Source organism: Notechis scutatus, chromosome 2 (genome assembly GCF_049901735.1).
Source record: "Notechis scutatus isolate UNSWTSFEM ecotype Mainland chromosome 2, rNotScu1.2, whole genome shotgun sequence".
NCBI classification, from domain to species: domain Eukaryota; kingdom Metazoa; phylum Chordata; class Lepidosauria; order Squamata; family Elapidae; genus Notechis; species Notechis scutatus.
In genome coordinates, this window is record NC_142010.1 from 78561688 (window position 1) to 78583793 (window position 22106).

The window sequence follows — 22106 nt, forward strand, 5'->3', positions numbered from 1 at the left end:
AATGTATCTTTTAGAAGTCTTGTTGAAGTTTTACTGTAGATTCTTTTTAATTCCAGGCAGTCTCCTCCCTCTTCCAGATCCTGCCCTTATTCTTTTTCTCTCCCCTCCTGCTTATGAAAAAGAAAAATTTTAATGTCCAGAAATCTTTATTATCCCTTTGGCATTTTGTTTTATTTTCAGCTTAATTGCCTATTGACGTCAAAGTGGATTTTTCCTATTTCTTATTTAAGTCTCTTAGTTGTCAGTATAGGGAAGGAGAGAGAAGAAGAAAAAAGCCAAACCTTTCCCTTTTCACTTTCCTTCGCTGCTTCCGACTCTTCTTTGGGAGCGATATTATTTTTTGTAAGTTTAAATTCCAGGGTACCTTAGTTGTTGCATTTACAATTTAACCCGGTCAGCCAAAACTTTCACTTCTTATCTTCCTCCTGCACATTCTTTTCTGGTCGAGTTCACCTTTGTGGTGGCCATTTCTGACCACCGCTACAACCGCCTTCGGGAAAGGGAGTAATGGCCAGCTGGGGAGGAGAGATGCAGCTCTCCTCGACCCTGCTGGTGGTTTCCCCCCTCTTCACCACCTCTACGGGGTGGCTTAGCCCTGAAACCAGCCGGCTCGGGGCGCTCCAGTGGCGAGCCCAGACAGAAACTGCGCACGATCGCGGTTTTCTATCTGTCGCCGAAGCCCTTCAAACCGGAAGTCTGTTTCTTTGAATCTTGTTTACTTTCATGGAGCAAAATGTTAGTTGCTGTTGCTGGGTGGATGAGACAGAGAGCAGAACACACTGAGCTTATGGGAGCACTGAATTGAAGGTATGGCATGTAGTCTCCTTGTTGCAGACGTGATGTGAAATTTCCACGTTCACTTTATCACTGTTAGGTCTGTGGGTTGATCTGCTAGCCCCAAAATATTGAATGTTTCAGGAAGTTAGCATTATACAAATTAGATCATTTAAATAAAATAATTACGTTCATTAGTCTGCCATTGTATCCCATTCTAGTATCATTTGGAAAGTCTGGTGATATTTTTTTAAATTTAATCTTCATAAGTCTGTTTACATTTTAAGAGCTGAACAGCAGCATTTAAAATATGACAGATTGATTTAGATGGCCAGCTTTTCAAACATCAGAATGCTTGAACTCATTTATATATTCACTGTTATAGCACTGAATTCCAAATAATTACTTCAACTCGATAAAGAATCCTTGTCATTAATTCCTAATAGGGATCAAAAGGATTTTCCTAGTTCTGAATAATCCAGGCCCTTAATGATATACAGCTAGTTCTCGATTTATGACCACAATTGACTCCAAAATTTAGGTTGCTAAGTGAGATATTTGTTAAATGAGTTTGGCCCCATTTTACAATTTTTCTTGCCATGGTTGTTAAGTGAATCACTGCAGTTGTTAACCTATTAAGAAGGTTGTTAAGTGAATCTGGCTTCCCCATTGACTTTGCTTGTCAGTCACATGACCCTGGGACACTGCAACCATCATCAATATGAGTCAGCTGCCAAGCATCTGAATTTGGGTCACATGACCCTGGGGATGCTGCAACAGTCTTTAATGTTACTTTTTTCAGTGCAGTTGTAACTTCAAATGGTCATTAGATAAACTGTTGTAAGTCAAGGACTACCTGTAATACTAGTGCCAATTGAAAGGACAAATCTGTTTGGTGAAAAAGCTTCTGAGTTTACCTTTTGCTATATTAGTGAATATGATGTTGTTCCTGTTTATCCTTCTTTATGATTTATCATTCTTTAGGATTATTATGTCACATAGGTTCATTATTCTGCTTGTTTGGTCACTCGGTTTTTTTTATTGTGACTGACAGGAAGTATGTACACTTTGACAATTTTGTAGGCTGCAAATTACATGTTTAACGCCTACTGAGAAGGTGAACAGAAGGCAATTCTGCTACTAGCTTTAAATACACAGGAATATTCTGAATGTGTTGAAAAGAAATTTATAGAGCTTTAAGAAGAGGGAATAGTTTCACAAGATGCTAATAGCTTTTTTCCTTTGTAAGAAAGTTTTTTAAAAAAATTAAAAGGCACATTTTAACCCGGTTAGACTGGATACAACATTATGTAGTCCCAAGTCTGTTGCACAGTGGAACTTACTCGTATTGCAGATTTCTGCATCTCCTAAAATACTTCACTGAGGTACTCTGAGCCTCAGGAGGAGGAGAGAATAACTGAAAATCAAGTAGGCACAGTTTGCTGGAATCCTTTGGCAAAGATCCACAGATAAATATATATTTATTTCTCATTAGCTGAAGAAGATTCACAGCAGCAGTCAAGCTTTCCACTTCCCAGATGAGCCAAGTGTGATTCCAGCTTCATTCTTCTTGTAGACAACATGAATAATTCGCTGTTCCTGTAATCACCACTGTGGTTCCATCAGTGCCTGTACTGCAGATAATTTGACAGCTACTAATGGCTATCTTTATCAGGTACTTTAAATAGGCAACTTGTTAAAACTGGGGAAAAGGCTTCATCTTCCTCCTGTTCTCGGCAGTTGTAGAAAATGATTTATGAGGAAAGGATAACTCAATATCTTTATGAGTAAACAAAAGCAGTTGTTTTGTTCTGAGCAATAAGTCACTCATGGTTTATAGTAATAAAATAATAGTTCATTGAGAAATGGAATGACAGTCCAAATCAACTATATTGGCACCAAACAGCTACAGTTTGCCGTTAAATAACTTGGTGCACATCAAAATATGCAACTGTGCCTACATGTGTTGTTAAGCCAAGACTGAACAAGTGTCAGCATCAAAATTAATTATTTTCTCTCCATATCACTTTCAGAATGCTATTGTGCAAAATCATAGCAATTCAGTCCTTGCAAAAAAAAATGAAAAAAAAAATGAATATGAATTCTTTCATCCAATATTTAAAAATATTTGCATTTTTCTGGTCATAAGCAATAGATTATTTGATCAGATGACAAAAGTTATGCAGCTGATCTTTACCTGGCACTAAACCCCACTGAGCTTTGTCAGGTTTACTTCTGAATAGATATCCATAAATTTGTGCCGGGAAAGCTATTAACATTCGGCCCTGTTGCTGATTTATGTCACCATCAGGTAATGAGTTTCCAAGGAGTGTAAACCATCTTCGCAATTGTGTTTTGCCACACTACATGTGTTAATTAGTTCACCCCTGCAAGAATGCCTCTGTTACAATCCCACAATTGCTTTGTGGTGAGCCTTTGGAAAGAATACAAGCAACACTGCCTGAACCTTTTTCTATTCTCCACCCCAAACCTTATTGTTCACTTCTAAGAGCAACTTTCCAGAGAAGTTGCAAAAGCTTTTTAAATGACTTTAGACATTTTACAAGAGATGTTTGTATATGTTCATTGGGAAGCCTCCTTTCAAAGGCTTTTGCACAGCCTTAATCTTACTGTTTCTAAATTTTAATTCATAGAGAACGTTGCTTTTTCATTTTGCATACTTCCATCCATCTTCCAACTTACTTTGTTTTCCATTGTCCATAAAGTCATTTCAGTATAATTTTCCCCACATTGTGATATCTTCAAAGTTTTTGCAAATAATATTCTTCATTCACCTACTGTTGTTTAGCTGTGTGGGATGATTTCCAGCTTTGAGTCTTCAAATACTAGGTTATAATGTTCAGCAGCTCTGATTAGGAGAGAAATCATATTTCATGTTGCATTGACAACTGACTTTAATGGGCAGGATGCATAATGCTCCCAAACAATATTGATACAATCTGTTTTCAGTTATTACTTTACTTGTACATAATACATCAAGATATTCCACAGCAAAACTCAATTCATATCTGTTTTAATAGCATTAGCCACAGGCAACTATGATAACACAGCTATACTATAATTTAACTGAACATAGCAAATAAAAAGATATGGAATAGGAAGCACTGATAAGAATGGAAAGATATTACTGAGCCTTTTATATCTTTTCTACATGCCAGAGCCATCTCTCTGTCCATAGCTCTGCAGTATTTCAGAAAGAAAAGAAAAAGGACTTTGCACTTTAAAGCAGAATAAGAACAAAGAAAAACTTCAAACACATCCAGTTTGCCCTTTGATCAGGGGGTTCAGAGAATATGAAAATATTGCGTATATATATATTTTTTATTAGCAGTTTCCACAGCCTGAAATATTTACTGAAACCCTGATCTCATGTACCGTGCTACTATCCTTAGTGTGAAAATATGTATTGTAAAAATAAAATTTATTCATTATTTTAATAATTTAGCTTGTTATTTTTACTTGGTTGTAAGCTGTCTAGAATTATCCCTTGGTGACATGAGCAGCATATAAATTTAATAAATAAATAATAAGTAAATAAATCAACAAAATGTTAAAACTAGTTATGTGACAGGTAATTCTTCTGCAGCAAGGAGAGGAGCAGCTTCCCAACAATTCTATTTTTAATTGTGTTACACTTGAAGGTTTTCTAAATTTTCACTGTGATAATAGTGGATTGTGAGATGAAATTGGAATCAAGACACCTGAATTTAGAGTCTTACTCAGCTACAAAATTCACTTGGAGGAGTTACACATCAGACGAAGCTGCACGCCATTTAAGCCAGGACTCCTCCAACTTTTCATCTGATTAACTCCTTCATGAAGGTTCTGATTGTTTAATTGATTATATGAATATATTTTAATAGTTGGTGCTTTAACTAATAATACTTGAGAATAGTAATAATAATAGACATCACTATTGTGGAAAAGAAAAGTTGATATTGCAATACCAGGTGATGCACGAATTGAAGAGAAACAGAAGAAGAAGAAGAAGAGAAAATTTGAAATATTATGACTTGCAAATTGAAGTTGTGTGATTATGGAAGAAGAAATCAATGGTTCTACTAATAATAATAGGAGTCCGTGGAGCCATACCCAAAGGGTTACCTAGATACATGGAAATTTTAGACCTGAATATTTTGACTTTGCACCAAAAAAACCCCACCTTACTTTGAACTGCCTATTATACTCAGGCATTACCTTAACAGCTCTTAGGTCCTTGGTTAGGACTTGAACTGTTAAGTTTTTCCCAGTCCCAGACTGTGAATCGAATTAAAGATTAACCAATAATAGAGATAATTCAAGGCTATTCTTACTGGTGGCTGACCATTCAACTCTGGGTAATACTGTCTCTCCTCCAGCCATCTCACCTTCAGGGCTAGGAAGTGGTGTGGAACTCTACAGAAACCCCAAAAGGTTAATTGACTGCAATTAGCTTTCCATCATTTATCAACTGCCTTTTGGCCTTCATCCTTTTATTGACCCCTTGGACAATCCCATCAATTCCAGTGATACTCTTGACCACTTTGGGGGATCCTGGTTTATATATACATTGTGTAGCTGGATTTGTAAAGTGAAGTGATTGGTTTCTCATAATATTCTTAAGCCTCTATCAAGAAAATCTACTAAACGGACTCATACATTCCGGAATTTCTTAGGAGAAAAATGAAATGCCAATACAGAAGAAAGATGAACGAATTAGAAGTGCTGAGATAACTATAAGCAAGACTACAAGCTATTATAGTCTAATATAGAGCCTACTATCCCTTCTGCATGGATTCAGTTTTTAATAATTCCAACTGTATATCAGTTTTTGGCTAAGTTTGTATATATGCTAATGTATGTGAACCTAGCTAGTGTAATTTGCAAACTATGATTTATGGATTTGTATCAACCAAAAGAAATTAAGCAAACCATGGTTCAGCATCTTGTGTGAATATAGCTTGTATGTGTCATAGTTGCCACCATAATCAGACATATTACAGGCTGAATGAGTCAGAAATCAGCAAAAAAATTATTCTGCAGCAGAATGAAAGCATCACAATATATTTTTATTATGATGACAGTTCAGAGAATAGGGCATCTAATGGTATATGTTCAGCATGACTTGGAGTTATTTTTATTATAAATAGCATATTATTCCAGTAATCCTCACAATAGCCTTATAAAATATCAGTTCTTGTATTTCAGATATAAAGAAAGTGCTTTTCTCAAAATCCAAATAATTGAATTGTTGCATTTATAGCCAAAGTACTTTCTGAATTAAGGGGTTCTACATTGTCTTAAGTGTTATGCTTTGTAACTCCATGTATGCTGCACAGCAGATCATTTTAAAGCAATTCATAACAAACTGGGCACGCTCAAAAAAGTGATAGGTTCTGACTAATGCATGACTGAAGTAATTTTCTGGATTCTGGACTGTTTTATTGGCCTTATACAGACAAATGAGAAAATGTTCAAGTAGATTATACCATATCTTTGCATTGAAGCTAGCAAATGTTTTCTAAACAGCCTGGTTTTGGTAACAGCCTCATCTGTTGGTTCTTAGAAGATTGGTGGATGGATCACACTTGACTTACCACTCTGAAAACACTGTGTTAACGTAGATATCACCATATGTGATTACGTTTCTTGACAATTCTGAAAACTATCCATCCATTTCCTCACCATATTTTGCAAGCTACATTTAAAAATAAAGAAATACAATTCCAAGAATAATTCAATTGTGCTTATATTTTTAAAGAAAGTGACAGAGGGACCCCTTAACTTTCTCATTGTCTAACAAAACTAGAAGTGGCATGGAGACATAATAATTCATGGCATCAAATAGGATAGGACTACAGAGGTCTGTCATTTTTACTGAAGAACGTATCTTGGAGACTTGTTACTGTGATAGTTCAATATCTGCAATTTGTTCCCGATTTCGTATATGTTTGTAGATAGCCCAGCCTTCCCTGATCTGCTCACCTGTAAATTTAAAATCTCCATCTATTCAAAGGCAGTAGGATGAAGACAACTATCCATTTCTGCAGTCTTTATTGTTTTCATGTAAACAAAATAATACATTATTGAGAGAATTGGAAATTAATAATGGGAATTGGCCATCTTTCTAATGTTCAGGCAGTACGAAATCTAATGTGCATATAATATTAGAAATGAAAGGCAGCCAGATTCTTAGTCCCAGAATATCATGCTTCAGCCACCGTTACAAGTATTTTGTCCTTTGAAATTAAGAACAAGACTGCGTGCATTCTGCTTGGATTTTTAATTAGGAAAGGGCTGTTTTATTTCTTTTCTTAGGACTTGGTAATTTGTACGGCAGCCAATACTGACAAGATCATTATCAGTTGCCCCAAGACTTTCTGTTAAATGCAAAAGTGTCAGTGACCAAACTTTCCTGGCCTTTTCATTGAATGGTGACATAATAAACATTCTGCAGCTGGAGCCTGGACGCCCACACAGTTGGGTCCTTCCAACAATTCCCATGAAATAATTCCTTCCTTTTTCTCCATCCCCTACATTGTTTTGTTCTTAACCTGACAATTGTTAGCCAATGGCCTAAATCTAAAGGAGCGTTAGGATTGGTGTCTTTATTAAATTGTACCTAAATAGAAAAATGTCATCATATAATCTGATTTTGTCGATCCATTGAGGTGGACGATATGTTGATAAGAATTGTAGCTGCCTAATATATGTCAGCAAAATCATAACATCAAAGGAATGTGCAAAAGATTGACTTGATTTTTGTTTGTTCTGTCAATTTTCTTTTTAAAAACTAATTCTGGTACTTCTTTGTTCTTCAGGCCAACTTCTTGATTTTTGTCACCATATGGTATTTACTTTGATTTTTCTGCTTTGAAATCCCCCTTCCCCCAAATGCTGATGTGTATGTGATGCTTATTTGTAATTGTTATTTATTTCCACTTGCCTTGATGACACAGGCAGAAAGAATGGTTCTGACTTTAAGCATTTATTTAGAAAAAAAAGGACTGAGGATAATGGATGTCAACCAATTAGAGCAAAATATTGGTCCCTAATACTACCTAATACTCAAGTTACTAATTTGCCCTAGGAACCTAATGTTCTGTCCTTTTGTGGGAATTCTTTAACCTATTAGGCCCTTTGTACAAAGCATTTTCTGGTAGCATCTCTATAAGCTTTTTAAGCATTCTGTCTTCGGCGATATTAATACAATATAATAATCCACAGATAACTTTTGTGTTATCATCGTCTTTATTGTCCCTTTTCAATTTAAGGTGCTGCTTATTATTTACAAAGCTCTTCACAACATAGGGACTGGTTTTGGAGAGGCTTCCTATTTCAAATTACTTTTTGCCCATCAGGAAAGATTAAGATTGCCACCAGTGAGGACCTAGAAAGCAACTTTCTCTGTCCTGGCACTTGGCATCTTAAGCAGCATCCACCCATAGATCCATATGATTCCCATGCTGATGATGTCTTTGAAGACATAGCAGTTCTCTCAAGTATGGATCTAAGAAGCCCTTGCCAATTGTTTTGTTGTTGTTGTTATAGTGTATGTTTTCTGCATCTGCGTTTTTCTTGCTTGCTTGATGTCACAGTTCTTTCTTAGTTGTTAATTGTAAGATACCCCAATCCCAGAGTCTTGCAGCCTCTAGATCAGGAGTATCAAACTCACGTCATCATGGCAGCATCACATGATGTATCGGGACCTTTTTCCCCTTCACTAAACTGGGCATGGGCGTGACCAGTGCGTGACGCATCCAGCCCGTGGGCCGGGAGTTTGACAGCCCTGCTCTAGATTTAATAGGACAATAGTAATTAAAGTAACCACGCATTTATTTTTAGTATCTTCAGTATTTTTGCTTCTTACCAAATCTTTGCTGCCAGCATTGCTTTTAGGCAGAAGGTAAATGAAAGTTGAGAGAAAACAGTGGCCTACTGATCCCAAGGTAGATTCAAATAGAGGCCCTATTACAGCAGGACGGCAGCAGCCAGTTCTCTGGGCTGATGTGGGATGAAAAAAGCTAAAATGTATCAAAGCCTAAAGAATGTTAACTCATATATAGTGAGGGCTTACATGTTTACATAGATAAACCAATCAGTATCTTGGCAATGGGAAATCACTTATGTAACGTTAGCAAAGAAACCACCTTTATGGGACCAGGTATTTACTAGCAGCACAGCTCCATGCAGAGGAGTCTTTATTTTTTCTCTCTTTCTTTTCCAATATACTTGAGCATGATCTTTAAGATATTTTCCATAAATAGCAGGTGAAATCTTGGTATTTTGGACTTGAAGGATCCATGATAACAGCTTATGCAGATTTAGCTGGCTTCCAATTCCACTGAAATAATAGAAGCCCTGCAGTGATTTGTTAACCAGGTTGGGTGAGCTCCTGCAAGGCTTCACTTCAATCAAGAGCAAGGAAAGTAGTATTTAGGCAGTTTGACTTGGGCTACAGACAGCAGCTCATTAATTCAATCTGAATAAATTGACGGAGGGAATCAATAGTCATGTTTGGGCATCGGTGGGAGGGCAGCAGAGAGGCTAGCGTGGCTGTGATCAAATAAATTTGCATCTATTCAAAAGAAAAGGTGGGAACACTGAAAAGAATCGATGATGTATTGAGAGAGGTATGAAAGTCTTCACGTAATAACCACAGTTGAGCCTGGAATTTTGGTCATAAGTTGTTATGGTTATTTAAGCAAGTCACCGCACAACCTGTCTCGATTTTACAACTCTTTTTATGATGGTCATAAAGTGAGTCACATATGTCAAAAATGGACATTATTTTTTTGCCCAAACCCAAGAAACCCAATAGAGAATGTTACAACTTCTGCTCACATGATCATTGGGGTACTGCAACCAGTTGTAAATGCAAACTGGTTGCCAAATGCCCAAAATGAGATGATGTGATAGGTGTAACTTTGAAGATGGGTCATAAGTAACTTGGAGGGGGGTGTCTGTTATCACTGTTGTTAAGTGACCAATCATTAAGCAAGAACTACCTATGCTGTTTTAAAAAGTAACAGCAATGCATGTTGGTACAGGTCCTCATTATATCCTTGACAAACAGTAGGATGGTAGTTGAGAGGCTCTGCATTATGCCAACTTTACAAGATAACCAATTGTGCTGAGGGCAGTGTGCGTGTGTGAGAGAGAGCAGATTGGTGTGTCCCAAAATGTTCGAGCTTTTGTATCACCAGGAGGGTAAAAGGTATTTTCCTTGTAATTTATTACAAAGGTTATTGTAAAGAATAACAATATTCTGTTATTAAAAGACAGCACTTCTTAACTCCTAAATATGGTTGAATCTTTTCCAATAAAATGTGAAGGGCAGGATGAAAGCACAGCATTGAAGCTTGAGATTGAAAGAAACTATTTCTTCACTTTGAATAAGCTTAAATCTCCAGGACTATATTATTTGCACTCTTTGGAAACTGAGGGAGCTGGCTAGATTTTGACCAACCCCCAATGTATTATCTTCAAGAATCTTGGCGAACTGGTAAAGTGCCAGATGTCAGGAAGAGCACAAATGTCCCTATCTATATAGAAAGGGAGAAAAGGAAGGTCTAGGAAACTATTTAATTCACTATATATCCTGCAAGCAAAGATAATGAAATTCTATTCATTTAGCAAAACCAGTGGATTTGAAAGACCACAAACCCAATATGAAACTTTCCAAGAGTGTAATTAACTTCAATATTTGCATTAATACAAAGATATGTGTGTATTTGTTTTTAAAAATAGAGGTTTTATACAGAATATATTATGATATATTAAATAAAACTGAATATACAGGTATTCACATTATTATTTTTTACCAAATTCATAACTGTATCATTATAAAAAATAAATTTATCTATCTTTTCCTGATCTAGGGCTATTTTTCTGTTGGCTGCAGAAGATATTTTTATTCAGATTGACTTTTTTCTTTGAATAGTTTGCTGATGTTCTTTATTAATGATGATGATGGCATTTTACTTGTATGATTATTTCGTATGTTATATTCCACTGGTTAGAGTTCTTCAGTGCAATCAATGGTGGGAAGTTTTTCAAATGCAAGTGTTTCCTTACATTCTTTCCTTCCTTCCCAGGCTCTGTTGTAATTTTTGGGTGTGCCTTTGATGTTATCTGTGCTTCCTTTGTTTCAGAAAGGCATGCCCCAAATGCTGAGCTCTGCCAGCATGTTTACTTCCTGTGGCTTCAGCCCTCATCACCTCCATCCCTCCAAAGAAGATGATGAAGGAGGACTGATCTTTCAAGATGGAAACCTTACCTCAGCATCTCTTGATGCTTTAATTCAACACCTTATACCTACAGCTGACTACTACCCTGAGGTAAATGTTTGGTTACTGTAAATTGCCATTTGTTCTGATGAACTGGACCATCACTTTTTGCAAGCTTTCAACAATTTTTGAATTAGGAAAGCTTCTTTTGATGCAGGTTACAAATAAACAATATACTATATGTAGTCCTTGACTTACAAGCACTCATTTAATGACAACTCAAAGTTCACAATGATAAATTCACGATGATAAATTAATAAATTATCTCTAACTAGAGAACACCTTAAATAGTTATTGTCCCTAATGTCAGTGGGAACATTGCCAAGAACAAATAAGTTTTAAAGTAGCTGAACTTCCATAGTTCAACAGTTGATGTTATTCTTCTGTATTAGCCAAAACACAATCCCTATTTCTGAATAGATATATACAGAACATAGCATGATTTATTACTCTTAAAAGACTTCTGTATTGAGAAGTAGATATCTTGCCCCTCCATAAACTTTAACCTTAGACTGCCTACTATTGACCTCACCCCTTTCCTAAGAGGTCTGTAGGGGGCGTGCATAAGCGCACCAACGTGCCTACCGTCCCTGTCCTATTGTTTCTTTTATTTTTCTTATATGTACCCATTTCATGTATTCATAACTATGTATATACTTATACCTATTATCTTGTAAGCAATTGACAAATCAAATAAATAAATAAAATAAATAAATGTTAAATATTGAAATCTGTTGCCCGTTGGTTTGCTTGTTTATTTGTATATTTATTTTATAGTGCTTATAACCTGCTCCTATCTGAAAAGAGTCTAGGTTATAGAAAATGCCAACAAAAAGAAAACAAAAATTATAACAAGAATTATGCCTAATTGTTAATCCTTGTTTTTATTTCTTTATTTTAAAATCTAAAGTTGCTTTAAAAAAAACTGCACCAAATACATCAGTATAGTGTCCCCTGTTTATATACCATCAAGATGGATTGAGATTGCAACCACTGTATTCTGTTTCAAAATCAATAAATGAACTACCTTCTGTCTTTGAGAATGAATTTGGCATATTTAGTTCTCTAGCCAGTTGTTGTTAGAAGAATGTTCCTGTTTCCCTTTCCTCAGAAGGCCTATATCTTCACATTCCTGCTGAGCTCAAGACTGTTCATTGAACCACATGAACTTCTGTCCCGTGTCTGTCACAAGTGCATCGAGCAGCAGCATCTGGATGACCCAGTGCTGGATAAGGTTGGTACATTTGATAATTGCAGGTGCAAGGATGAGTAAGGGTAGCATTCAGAGTGTGACAACAGGATTATGGTGCATTTGAAGAAAGCTTCCTATAGTACCTGCTCTCTCTTTATCTCCCTTGCTTCATATGTCCCTCTGTCCCCATGGAGAGTTTTGTAATCCTCAGGGTTTGGCATGTTCAGATAGGACTTCCATGCCTGACAGCAAAACTCCACGTAGTAAGAGTAGCTGTAATTCATGTATCCTTCTTTCTGCCTTTTCTAATCTTCAGTCTTCCCAGGTGGTGATCCTTTCATTTCCTGGAGCCTTTAGGATGCCAGGGAATAAGAGTCAATTATACTCTTTCATTAGTTGGTGTTACTGTGCCACTCTTATCTCCTTTGCCTTAGGTTTTGATTACAAGATGGCTTTTTTTAGGCAACCCATCACTCTCAGCTCCCCAGAGCAGGATACAGTTGCTCACAAAAAGTGCCCATGATGCTAATACATCTGTATTTGGAAGTACTACTCTCTGTCTGGTGCCTACCTAAATAAATGCATTTGGAAATGGTTTGGCTGTAATTGTCAGACGTGGAGAACCAGAGCCACAGGCAGCTGTTTTTTCTGTAGTTGTTGGAGTCCCTCCTGACTGTAATTGCTGAAAATTACTGCACTGTTTCTTGCCATTTTAATAATGAAAATACAAGCAGTATAATAAGGTAAGCCCTCAAGTAGGCTAAATATGCTTAAAACAAATTCAACCCAAAATTCCGCTCCTCAAATCTCAGGGAAAACAAGCAAAAAATTCCTGTCCTGTTCTGTACGGCCCTGGTGCTCCCCAAAAGTACAGCCTTGTTCTAATAGCATGCAGAAGCCCTATGTTGAAATTGTCCCATTTGCTCCATCTCTCTGACTATACTATCCTTGTAGCATTTTCAGCAATACGGTACGGTTAGTCCGCAACTTACAACCATTCATTGAGTTGACTGTTCAAAGTTACGATGACATTGTAAAAAGTGACTTATGACTGTTTTTACACTTATGACTGTTGCAGCATCCTCATGGCCACATAATCAAGATATGGACACTCGGCAACTGGCATGTATTTATAACGGTTGTAGCATTCCAGGATGATATAATCACATTTTCTGAGTTTTTGACAAGCAAAGTCAATGGGGAAACCAGATTCACATAATAACCATGTTATTAATTTAACACCTGCAGTGATTCACTTAACATCTGCGGCAAGAAAGTTCATAAAACAGAGCAAAACCCTCTTAAACAACTGCCATGCTTAGCAGTGAAAATGTTGGGCTTAATTGCGGTTGTAAGTTGAGGGTCTACCTGAACTTGCCTCTTGTTGCATTCTGAAAAACACAATGCAATGATCCCAAATTATTTTTATGCACATGCTAACTTCTATAAGAGCTAATGGGGTGCTTGTCAAACATTGGGAGGAATTGTTATGTTACCTCCTGCTGCAAAAATAACAAGCATTCTTGCAGAACTTTAAAGAAAAATGCATGCCTTATGACAAAGAGCACCATGGACTATCTTTAGTTTATGTAGCTAAAGAAGTGGGCTAGAGTCCTTGTAGCAGTATTTGAAATAACAGGAGACTTAACTGCCCTTTGAAATTATAGTTACAGACATTTCTCCTCCTGCCACTCTATTTAAGGGTCAGCGGTACTTTGCTAACAGAAACATTTCTTGTTTAGTTGTATTGCCCAGTTGTTCCGGTTCAGATGTTATCCACCTCTTTCTTCCCTCCTGCACAAATCTTAATCCAGCTGAGTCCTCCTCTTTGGGGTGGCCATTTTAAACCACTGCTGCAGTCGTCTTCGGGGGGGAAAAGACCAAGCCCGGGGGGGAGATGCGGCTCCCCTCAACCTGGCTTGTAGCTTCCCCTTACTCTGCTGCCCCTCCAAGGCAGCTTCAGCCCCTAATCTTAATGATCGGGGCTCTCCAATGAAAGAGCACGGACCATAGCCACAGAGAGTCGCGATCTACGGTCTGTCAGCGAGGAGGCTCCGCCTTCTTCTCACAGAAACATTCCTTCTGTAAAGCTGCATGCAATGGCTGGCAGACTGTGCATTCCCATTTGGCAATTCTGCCCCTGAAAATAAGGATTGAGATAAAGAGTGATAATAAATGTTGTACACACTACCTACAAATCTTATAATCATTGTTCATATTTAAACAGGGTAAATTCCTCAGGAAATGTTAACAGCAGATCTTCAAGAATCACTTATTGTTAACATTTTATTCATCTTTATTATTAATTTATTAACAGTCTCCACTTCTTCTATCTTGATCATTCTGTTTATTCCCTCCTCCAGCTTATGCAGACATACAAACCTCTACATATAATCTTTGAACAGAAGAAATGAAATATAAAAATAGCTAAAATGACTGAACACTCACAAAGATACTAAATCTCTAAATCTTGCAACATAGACCAAGCAGCTGTACTCAGATAGAAGAAATTTTTATTTTCAGCAACTGAGATCCCCAAGAGAGGGAGAAGAGTCAGCCCCCTTCTGAGCAAGATGCAGGAGGATAATAACAAATGCAAAAATAGACTAAATTGCTAAATTGTCTTTCTGTTAAAAGTCAGTGGCAAAATACGTAAATGTGTAATGCATGGGTACGTGATTTGCAGTGAGGTTTCCACCTTCCCCTTGTTCCAACACTCCTGGCTCTTTACTTTGCTCTCAAGAAGCAACAAATGGTAAGGCACCCAGAAACATGTTATACGATCCAGCAAGAGATCTTTCCAAAGGAAGAGATCTGGCAAAGGATCTGGCAAGAGATGCTTTCCAAAGGAAGTGTGATGACTCAGAGTGTAACACAAACGTAACAAAATCCAAAACGTAAATAAATGTCCTTTAATGCTGCCAACTTGGCCCCACTGTTCAATAATACTCAGTTGGAGATAAAACAGTCTTCAAAAGAAAGCAAAACAGTCCAAACTTAATGAGCAGCTAGAGGTGAAATAAAAAAACCCAAACAAACTACAATGATGAAATTTCCACAACGGAAGAGGAAAAGTATTTACCAAATTCAAGGAGATAACAAGGCACAGTCTGTTGGAAGGATGCCAACCAAGATAACTTCAGACCAAAATAAAACATGCTTTGTTTCCAGCATTTGCCAGTATGCAGGTCCAAACTCTTATGCAGTTGTCACACCTGCAGCCCATGAAGAAGATCAAAGCCCTCTCCTCTCAAGTAGACTACGTCTCTCCCTTATCCTCTCCTCCACGCATGCCCTAGGATGGATAGGGGATGGGCCTGGGCCCTCCTCTGACTGCACAGCCGGCCTCTGCCCTTACCCAGCCTCCTCCACAACCTCCGGAGCCACACTTCCATTCCCTGTCAGCTGTTCCTCCTCTCCCTCAGAGTCAGTCTCCACCAAGAGCGTGACAGGAAGGTGTACATACTCATTAATATTGTAACTTTGGGGCATGTGCTGGGTTACCCTGTTCACAGTATGATAAGAAACAAGTGTTTCCCTGGGATAGGAGATTTCAGTGCTTATTCTCTGCATACTAATATGCCCTGTATTAGCAATACAGGTAGTCCAGTTTGCTTAAGTTGCAACAACACTTATCTGGGTGTTGTCTGCTGGAGAGGATGTGTTCTGGTATTTATGTTTCCTTCTTAGCTTCATTTGAATCAGCAGGGATTTATATACAGGTAGTCTTTGACTTACAACAGTTCATTTAGTGACCATTCAAAGTTACAACATCACTGAAAAAAGTGACATGACCATTTTTCACACTTATGACCTTTGCAGCATCCCCACGGTCATGTGATTTACATTCAGATGCTTGACAAGTGACTCACGTTTAGGACAGTTGCAGTGTCCCAGCGTCACATAAACAACCTTTTGCAACCTTCTGACAAGCAAAGTCAATGGGGAAACCAGATTCATTTTAACAACCCTGTTACTAATTTAACAACTGCAGTGATTCACTTAACAAATGTGCCAAGATAAGTCGTAAAATGGGGCAAAACTCACTTAACAATGATATTGGTTAGCAATATAAATTTTGGGCTCAAATGTGGTTGTAAGTTGAAGACTGCCTGTATTTCATAGACAACTTGAAAAAAATTTCTAGACATTTTCAAAAGTCTTTAACTGCTATATTACGTCCAGTGATAGTTCTCTTGAAACCTATTTTGGCCAAATACTAAAATAGCCCTACTGACCAGTTTTGTGGAAAAGGGAGGAAGCTTCAATACACACAATATAATTTTGTTTGATTAAAGGGTACCTTTCATTTGGAGGCCAATGCAAGGAAAATTTCTGTTCTCATCTAGAGTTTCTATTACTATAATGGGTATGTGTGCTGTTTCAAAAGAACTTGCTGAAATGACTTCTAAAAATACTTTGGAAGTGACAATGCATCATGCATAATCACACACAAATGTATTAAAAATAGAGACTTAGGAAAAATACTAAATTGATTTATATCAGCAATGGCTTGTTGGATTCAAACTAAATCTTTTCAGGCAAACTTGTAGCTGTGAAATGTGAACGGTCAAATATTAGGTATAACCAAAGAAGCAATGATAGAGAAATTTCATTTTTGCTAAATCCAATACCCCCCAAAATGCTGATTTAAATGAAAAAGGCAGATTTATTTTTTTAAAAAAACCAATGGTTTAATGGAAAAATGAATTGAGATGTGATTATAAATTACTAAAAAATTAACCCCAGAGAAAAATTGAATGATTCACTCATCCCTACCTAACTTCAGGAAATTTATCATCCATGTTAGGATTATTGCACACAGTATGTAAGCTTTCCAAGTATCCTGCAAATGCTTTAATTTTAAATTCAGGTCCTCTTCTTTATCTGCTGATATACATCCCTTTATTTTTGATCTTTCATTCCTTAACCTCTATTTTAGGCACGGATCAGAAAATTTGGGCCCAAGATTTTACAGTTATTAACAGAATGGACGGAAACCTTTCCTTATGATTTTCAGGAAGAAAAGATGATTGGATGTTTGAAAGACATCATCGACCGGATAGCTCCATGTGATGAGGTGAGGATGATCACAGGTAGGGATATGCTGGGAATTTATATAACCAAGATATGATGGATGGATGGATGATGTGATGGGTGGCAATGATGGGGTGTTATTAACTATTACCTGTATCATCATCATCTTCTTTTAATGACCACATAATTCCTTGTGGGTTGGACTCTGGACAGCTGAATGGACCTGAGTGTTTACTGGCTGGATGCCTTTCCTGTTGCCAATGCAGTTTTTTTTCAGCAGATATATTCTCAGTGTTCCCAAAGAGAAATATTTGCCTCTACCTAGGATCCTGACTGTGAGGCAAGAGCTCCCTCTAGGCCACTGCACCACTCTATTAACTATTACCTGTATGCTACCGCAAAGTTTAATAAAATTATTCTGAACAGAGATTTATATAGGGATGGTCAGATGTTTTCATGTTATTTCCAAAAGTATTTTATGACAGAAAAAAAGGAAACTGGCCTATGCTTGCTGACCACTGAAAGGTTTGCACAGGCTGGAGAATTTCCAAAAATGGTGAAATGAATCTGTCGTAAAAGCAAGTTTCTAAGTCGAGTGATTTTGGATCTTAGGGAACTTATTCTTTGACCTTTGATTTTAAACATTCCTCATCTAATTTTGCTGTTTGGGGAAAATAAGACAGAAATAAGGTATTTGCTGTTTTCCAGTAAAATAATCACATTCAGAAGAAAATAAACCAATAAAATAAAATAATAAGTCATGGACAATTGATACTACCATTTTATAAAAAGAGGCATTTCGAACATATGCAGGGGAGATGAATCAGAATACAGTCTAGACCCGTGATGGCGAACCTATGGCAGGTGTGCCAGAAGTGGCACGCAGAACCATTTCTGCCGGCACGCAAGACGTCGCCCAGAAGAGCCCCACTGTGCCTGCATGCATGCCCCCTGCCAGCCAGCTGATTGTCGGGTATCTGCTGTGCATGTGTGGGGAGAGACACGCACACATGCACAGAGGCATGTGGCTTTTGGGGAGGTTACGCATGCACAGAGGCTTGTGGTGCAGGAGGTCGCATGCGCAGTGGGGCAGGGGTGTCACGCACACATTGCATCTTGGGTGCAGGCATGCAAGCATGTGCGCACGTGCACTTTTGGCAGGCGACATCGAAAAGGTTAGCCATCACTGGTCTAGACAATGAATTTTACTTTAGTTATACTCAGAATGAAAAAGAACTCCTTCAGGAAAGACATGATTTCCAGCTTGAAAAAGCTGTACGTTGACTACAGTTTGGATGGTGTAAACTTGTTTGTATCACAAAGTAACAGAACCAATGAAAGAAAACTTCCATACTGTGCAATGAAAAAGAAAAGTGGGAGGGACCTATTGGACAAACATCTCATGGGAAGGGTTGAGATTTCGGGGTTGTCATTTTAGGGATGTAGCATGTAGGCTCTTTTTAGGTTTTGGTGTGCTGAACTTAGAACTCTTTTTTTTTTGCCAGGAATATGAAATCATTCCATCACTTCTCAGTATTTATTGCCAAAACAAGCAGTTAATTACTGGGATCTATAGGGCACAACAAAAGAGATAGATGGGTTACATGTTGCTTTAGGGCTATTTCCTCCTTAGATAAATTAGTTTCAAATTTCTTTCCCCTCCAGTAATTTCATCCTTTCAGTCTGCAGGAGTTTTCTTCTTTTTTGTCAGATCATTCATGTTTAATTCTACTACCAGGCCATAGCCTTCATTTTTAATTGTAATGTTCCATAACAAAACCTGATTGTGGAACTTGAATATGGAAAAGTGGAAACAGACCTAGCTGCATAGGTACATAGATCATGTCTATGATGGATGGACTGATAGGCTGACCATTACAATTGCAAACAATGCAAAGCCAATTGTCAGAACCTTATCATGTAGTCAATTACCAGTTTAAACTAGGAACAGCTACAGTAACCATCAAGCTCTCAGTAGAAGATGAAGTGGCTTAATCAGGAAAAATCTAGTCCATTATGATATATCAAGGATGGTGACTTGGAAACGTGGGTGTTGATTTGGGATACACTAAAACTAATTGTATCCCTTATAATAATAAAATAGTATGATCCAATCTGAATCAGTTACCAGAACCAAAGGTTTATTGTTCCAAGTTTTCGGGCTTTTGCTGAAGCCCATCACCAGGAAACGTTTCTTTCTCCAAAATATGAGAGAGAGATTTCCTGATGATGAGCTCCAGCAACGAACCTGAAAACTTGGAAGAATAAACTTTGATCCAGTGACTGACTCAGATTGGATCCTATAGTATTACCCCCGGACACGTATATTTTCCTTCATTTGTGAATGTAAGTAGTTTCCACCTCACACAAATTAATAGTTTTACTGCATAAGTCAGACCTACCTTATCCAGTTTGAGGTAGAGAAGAGTAATAAGGATGATCAAAAGACTGGAAGTCATATCTTACCAAGATAGATAGAAGAAATTGGACATGATTAGCCTTGAGAAAAGACAGCTAAGAGCTGTCTAGAGCTGAAAGACAGTGACTGGCCAAGTTGAAACACTAGGGCTTGGATCACTCTGCGTTTTGTACAATACCTTGACCATTATACTACATGATTCTCTATAGCAGTATATAAGCTTATTTTATGTTGTGTTCCAAAAAATAAGCAGACTGTGATTCTTCCAAGCAGATATCTTTATTATTCCTCACCTATAGACAGTATCATGCCAAACTAAAGCAAACTACCCCCTCCATAAAACATATACTCTGAGAACTATTAGAGAGGAGCTGTCATTACCCTCTTTCTCTCACACATACTATCTGTTCTGAATTGTCTCTTGCTCCTCTAGAATGCACCCCCTTCCGCCTGGGAATCCAGACTACATTCCATCACAGATTTGCATCAGTAAGAAACTGGGAATATTACTTAATTAAATGCTTTTCTCCATCCTTATGGCTAGCAGCCTGAATCATATTCAACTAGTATCTTTTTTTTTGGCCCAGCTGTGTAATAGCAATGTTTTCTATTTTTTATTTTTGTATTTCAAGTATTTTGTATTTTTGTATAAGGCTTGTTCAACTCAGACAGTGCGAGTATGGGTGTTGTACAACATAAATACATAATATCAATTACCAAATGACCAATATATAAATAAAAATCTAAATACTGGGGTGAACTGCCCTAATCAATGTTAGAATTGATCCCCAATTGAACCATCTTTTGTTTACTAACAATACCATTAGGATGCAATGCAATGTGTGTCCTTACCTATTTCTATCACGGTTATTTTCATAGCTGGTTGCTTTCATCTCATCCATCTGGCCCACTTACCTAGTGATTTTCTGACAGCAGGAATGAAATGAAGAAGAGATATAGATTGTTACTGCTTTTGAGGTTTGACATTCTTTTATGTTTGACACATGTTGATTCAGAAAGAACAGATAGGAAAGAAAGAACAAAAGAAAACAGTGATGAAAAGGCCCAGCTTTGTATTGGAACTCCTCAATCTTTTCAGTGTAACCATAGGAACATGCATAAAGAAGTGCATTTTCATTGGCTGCGAGCATGATTGTCTGCAATTTTGGGGCTGCAGATATGGGTCTAGGATGATTGGCATTGCTAAAAAGATTTAGCTGGCATTAGTGAAGCCAACACTGGGGGGAGAGAGAAAGAAGGATACTGAGACTTTGATTATTGAGAACTAAATGAGATGGGCTCCTCTGAATCCTTCATAGGACCATTTTTTTTAAAAAAAAACAGAATATACATCTCTGTGTTTTAGCATTTTTTGTATTAAAACCCTGGAAATTGAGCAATTTATACTTCACTCATTGGGTGAATGAAAGCAGAAAGAGAGTGACTAGAATGAAACATATCAAATTTATCTGATGCCCTTTTCTACATTGGCTTTCACTGACTACACTTTCTGTTCCTGCTGTTTTTCAGACAAAAGACAGACAGGGCTTCCTTCCTAAGTACATTTAACTCTGTTTTTCTTCTTACTTTGCCAGTCTTATGGCATGGAGGACATTCTTTAATGCTTTCATTTTGGATCCTTTTTGCTGTTATTATATACTCAATATATGCAGTTTCTTGTCCCAATCTATATAATTATCCGCTTTTCAAGATTTTACCTCTTTCTACCGCTCTCCATTATCCAATGACATTTTAGAAAGATCATGAAATACTGACATATATTTTTGTTTATTTAATTATTGTTTACTCTGCCACCAATAGAGGTGTTGGCCTTCAGGTTTATTAAATTCTGATTTCCAGTCTTGCTGAGTAAAATAAAAACATGTTAGTTTTCTGCTTTGGGTAAAATGACAGCCTTTGATTTACATCGAAGTAGAAGCTATGGGAGGTGATCCCTACATGTGAGAGAAAGAATAGGAAATAAAATTTTAACAACCAGTAGCAGCAACAATAAGTGGGTACATTTTTAAAATGTAAATTAGGTTAGCACACAAGTCTTTTATGGCACATATGCACACATATTCATATATGCACATGAATACACATATTCCTAAAGTTGAGTTCATTGGAAAACTATTTACCCTGTGGATTTTTTAGGAATTGGGCCAGATATAGAGGCCAGCCATTAAACAGGATCTGTCAATCTGAACAAAGAAAGGATGCAAGCATAATTATGAGAGTTCAAAGGAAGCAAAATACACATGCTTCCAAAGATTTATTTGCTGGGAGCTATTTGGGCAGAAAGAAACCCAGATAAAACAAGAACACTTATTCCAATGATTTCTTTATGGCATCTAGCAAAACCAAAACAACACCTATATATGTGGCCATCTCC

The 22106-nt window shown here is 37.4% G+C and overlaps 1 protein-coding gene across 2 annotated transcripts in view; it reads left to right on the plus strand.

Moving 5' to 3' along the window:
• RASGEF1C (RasGEF domain family member 1C) overlaps positions 1-22106 on the plus strand; it is a 91830-nt gene that overhangs the window by 37240 nt on the left and 32484 nt on the right. The window contains exons 2-4 of one of the 2 annotated variants that reach the window (XM_026685395.2): positions 10929-11114; positions 12175-12297; positions 17198-17335. In XM_026685395.2, coding sequence (XP_026541180.1) covers positions 10935-11114; positions 12175-12297; positions 17198-17335 — 441 coding nt within the window. In that variant the 5' untranslated portion in view covers positions 10929-10934. The remainder of the gene's footprint in view (positions 1-10928; positions 11115-12174; positions 12298-17197; positions 17336-22106) is intronic. The other variant, XM_087955249.1, reaches the window with a different exon arrangement.